The sequence below is a fragment of the Eimeria mitis genome, genomic scaffold, assembly GCF_000499745.2.
Source record: "Eimeria mitis Houghton genomic scaffold, Emh_scaff1570, whole genome shotgun sequence".
In the NCBI taxonomy this organism is placed as follows: Eukaryota; Apicomplexa; class Conoidasida; order Eucoccidiorida; family Eimeriidae; genus Eimeria; species Eimeria mitis.
In genome coordinates this window covers 5,918-8,179 of record NW_013569815.1, presented here as the reverse complement: position 1 = coordinate 8,179, position 2,262 = coordinate 5,918, and the positions used below count along the sequence as shown (strand labels likewise).

The 2,262-nt window shown below is 52.2% G+C and overlaps 1 protein-coding gene across 1 annotated transcript in view; it reads left to right on the top strand.

Moving 5' to 3' along the window:
- Nucleotides 1-548: 548 nt before the first annotated feature.
- EMH_0039700 (uncharacterized protein) overlaps nt 549-2,262 on the top strand; it is a gene marked incomplete at both ends in the record, with an annotated part of 5,076 nt that continues 3,362 nt past the window's right edge. The window contains 4 exon segments of the mRNA XM_013495430.1: nt 549-714; nt 861-1,168; nt 1,172-1,191; nt 1,482-1,922. Of these exon segments, the coding sequence (XP_013350884.1) occupies nt 549-714; nt 861-1,168; nt 1,172-1,191; nt 1,482-1,922 (935 nt within the window).

Sequence of the window (2,262 nt, the reverse complement as noted above, 5' to 3'; positions counted from 1 at the left end):
GGAGTATTGATGGAGTAAATGCATAAAAAGAAGAAAGATAACATAAAGAATGTTTTTTTATGAACAAATTCTTTTATTTAATCTGCTGATGTTGCTGCTGTGCCCACTGAAGCATACTGAATACCGCATACGAGGCGTGGGGCTCAAGCACAAGGCAAGGCAGCAGCAGCAACCCCTGGCGGTTTCTTAGTTAATGTCCATCCTTCCTATGAAGATTTCGTGTTTNCAAGGCAGCAGCAGCAACCCCTGGCGGTTTCTTAGTTAATGTCCATCCTTCCTATGAAGATTTCGTGTTTTTTGAGCTGCGTATCTTCATCTGTACATGCTAGATCCTTTTGATATGCAAAAATAAAAGTATTTCTTCTTTATTTAATATCTGTACAGCTGCGGCGCGGCCACAAGCGCGGGCGGGCGGCTCTGGACTGGTCCTGCCTGGGTGCAGGCGGAGGCCTGTGTAGGGTTTCAGTGTAAGGATGCATCAGCATATATCTTCTTCTGCTGTTTCTGTTTCACCAAGAAGCAACAAGCATCCATGCAGCATCTCAGTTATGAACTGTAGCTGCCTTTCTACGGGGGCCCGCTGCTGTTGCTGCGGAGAGGCTGAGGCCCCCGCCCAGCAGCAAGAGGCCCCTTACTGCTGCAGCGCCTCACCTTCTCCCCCAGACCAGCAGATTAAGGAGGCCCCTGTATCTCCATTGGTCTCATCTAAACCCCGTAAGCGTGCATATATCTGTCTCGTGTGTTTCTTCTGCTGCGTCGCTGGCTCGCGCTGCAGCTGAGCAGCATCGGCTGCTTCCTCTTTTCAGTGAAAGCTGCATGCATGCGTATTTCTGTGTGTGTGTTTGATGTGTATGCTGCAGCAGCAGCAGCAGCAGCAGCTACCTTGCGAGAAGCAGATGAGGAGGACCTCCTCCTCTCTGCTGCACTGCCAGCTGCTCTAGGGGCCCCCTGGAGCCGCAACAAGGATGAAGAGGGGCCCCGGGGGCCCCCAGAAGACCAAGAAGATACATTTAAGATTCAGTTTGAACACCTGACGGGGGCCCCCCTTCTCCCCTCTGTTCTCCTCAGTACCTCTGCCAGCAGCGGGGGCTCTCTCTCTAGCGAAAGCGATGATAGTTTTGTAGCTGCTGCTGAGGTGTCTCCGCAGCAGCAGCAGCAGCAGCAGCAGNTAGCGAAAGCGATGATAGTTTTGTAGCTGCTGCTGAGGTGTCTCCGCAGCAGCAGCAGCAGCAGCAGCAGCAGCAGGAGAATACAAAGAGTATAAACAACGAAGAAAAGGAGTATAATAAGTCTATATATCAGAGCACAATAAACAATATATACAACGTAAACAACAACTACTATACAAACTGTGTATACCCCCCACCAAACAAAGATACTCTGCATGCAGAGCTAAAAACCTTTGAGCTTCTCTCTTACATAAGAACTGCTGCCAGGCGCTGGGCCCTTCACCACGACAACTTCTTCTTTCACTGGGACAGGCTCTGCGCGGAGTGGAAGTACAGGAGAAACGCGCACCCGTACCCACCAACCAGCCCCCCCAGTCCGGGGGGGCCCCAGGGGGCCCCAGAGGGGGGCCCCCAGGGGGGCCCCCAGGGGGCCCCCCAGGGGACCCAGGAAGGTTCGGAGCGGGGGGATACCCAGGAAGTACATGGGGGCCCCCATGCGGATTCGCAGGAAAGGCATCAGGGGCCCCCGCAGGAAGGTACTGAGGGGGGGGGCCCCCAAGAAGAGCAGCAGCAGGGGGCCCCCCAAGAACGCATGCAAGGGGGCCCTATGGGGGGCCCCCAGGGGCCCCCAGAGGTCCCAGAGGGGCAAGGTATTATACACCGAGAGCTGAAGGGGGCCCCTGGTGATTTAGAGGAGAAAGAAGAAAAGACAGAGGGAGAGGGGGCCCCCAAAGACACCGTAGATATACTCTGGTGAGGCTGCTGTATGGGGGGGAGGCCCCTGCTGCCTAAACCCTAAACCCTAAACCCTAAACCCTCGGTGTTCTTCGTTATGTATTGTTCTGGTGGAGGCAGCAGCAGATGCAGCAGCAGATGCAGCAGCAGATGCAGCAGCAGCTGCAGCAGCAGATGCAGCAGCAGATGCAGCAGCAGATGCAGCAGCAGCTGCAGCAGCAGCTGCTGCTTTTGTTGTTGTTATATTTGTTGTTGTGTTTCTTTTTCTTATAATAATATTATTATTATTGTTATTCTTGTTTTATTATTATAATAATATAATAACTTTATAATAATAAAAAAAAAAGTTTATTATATA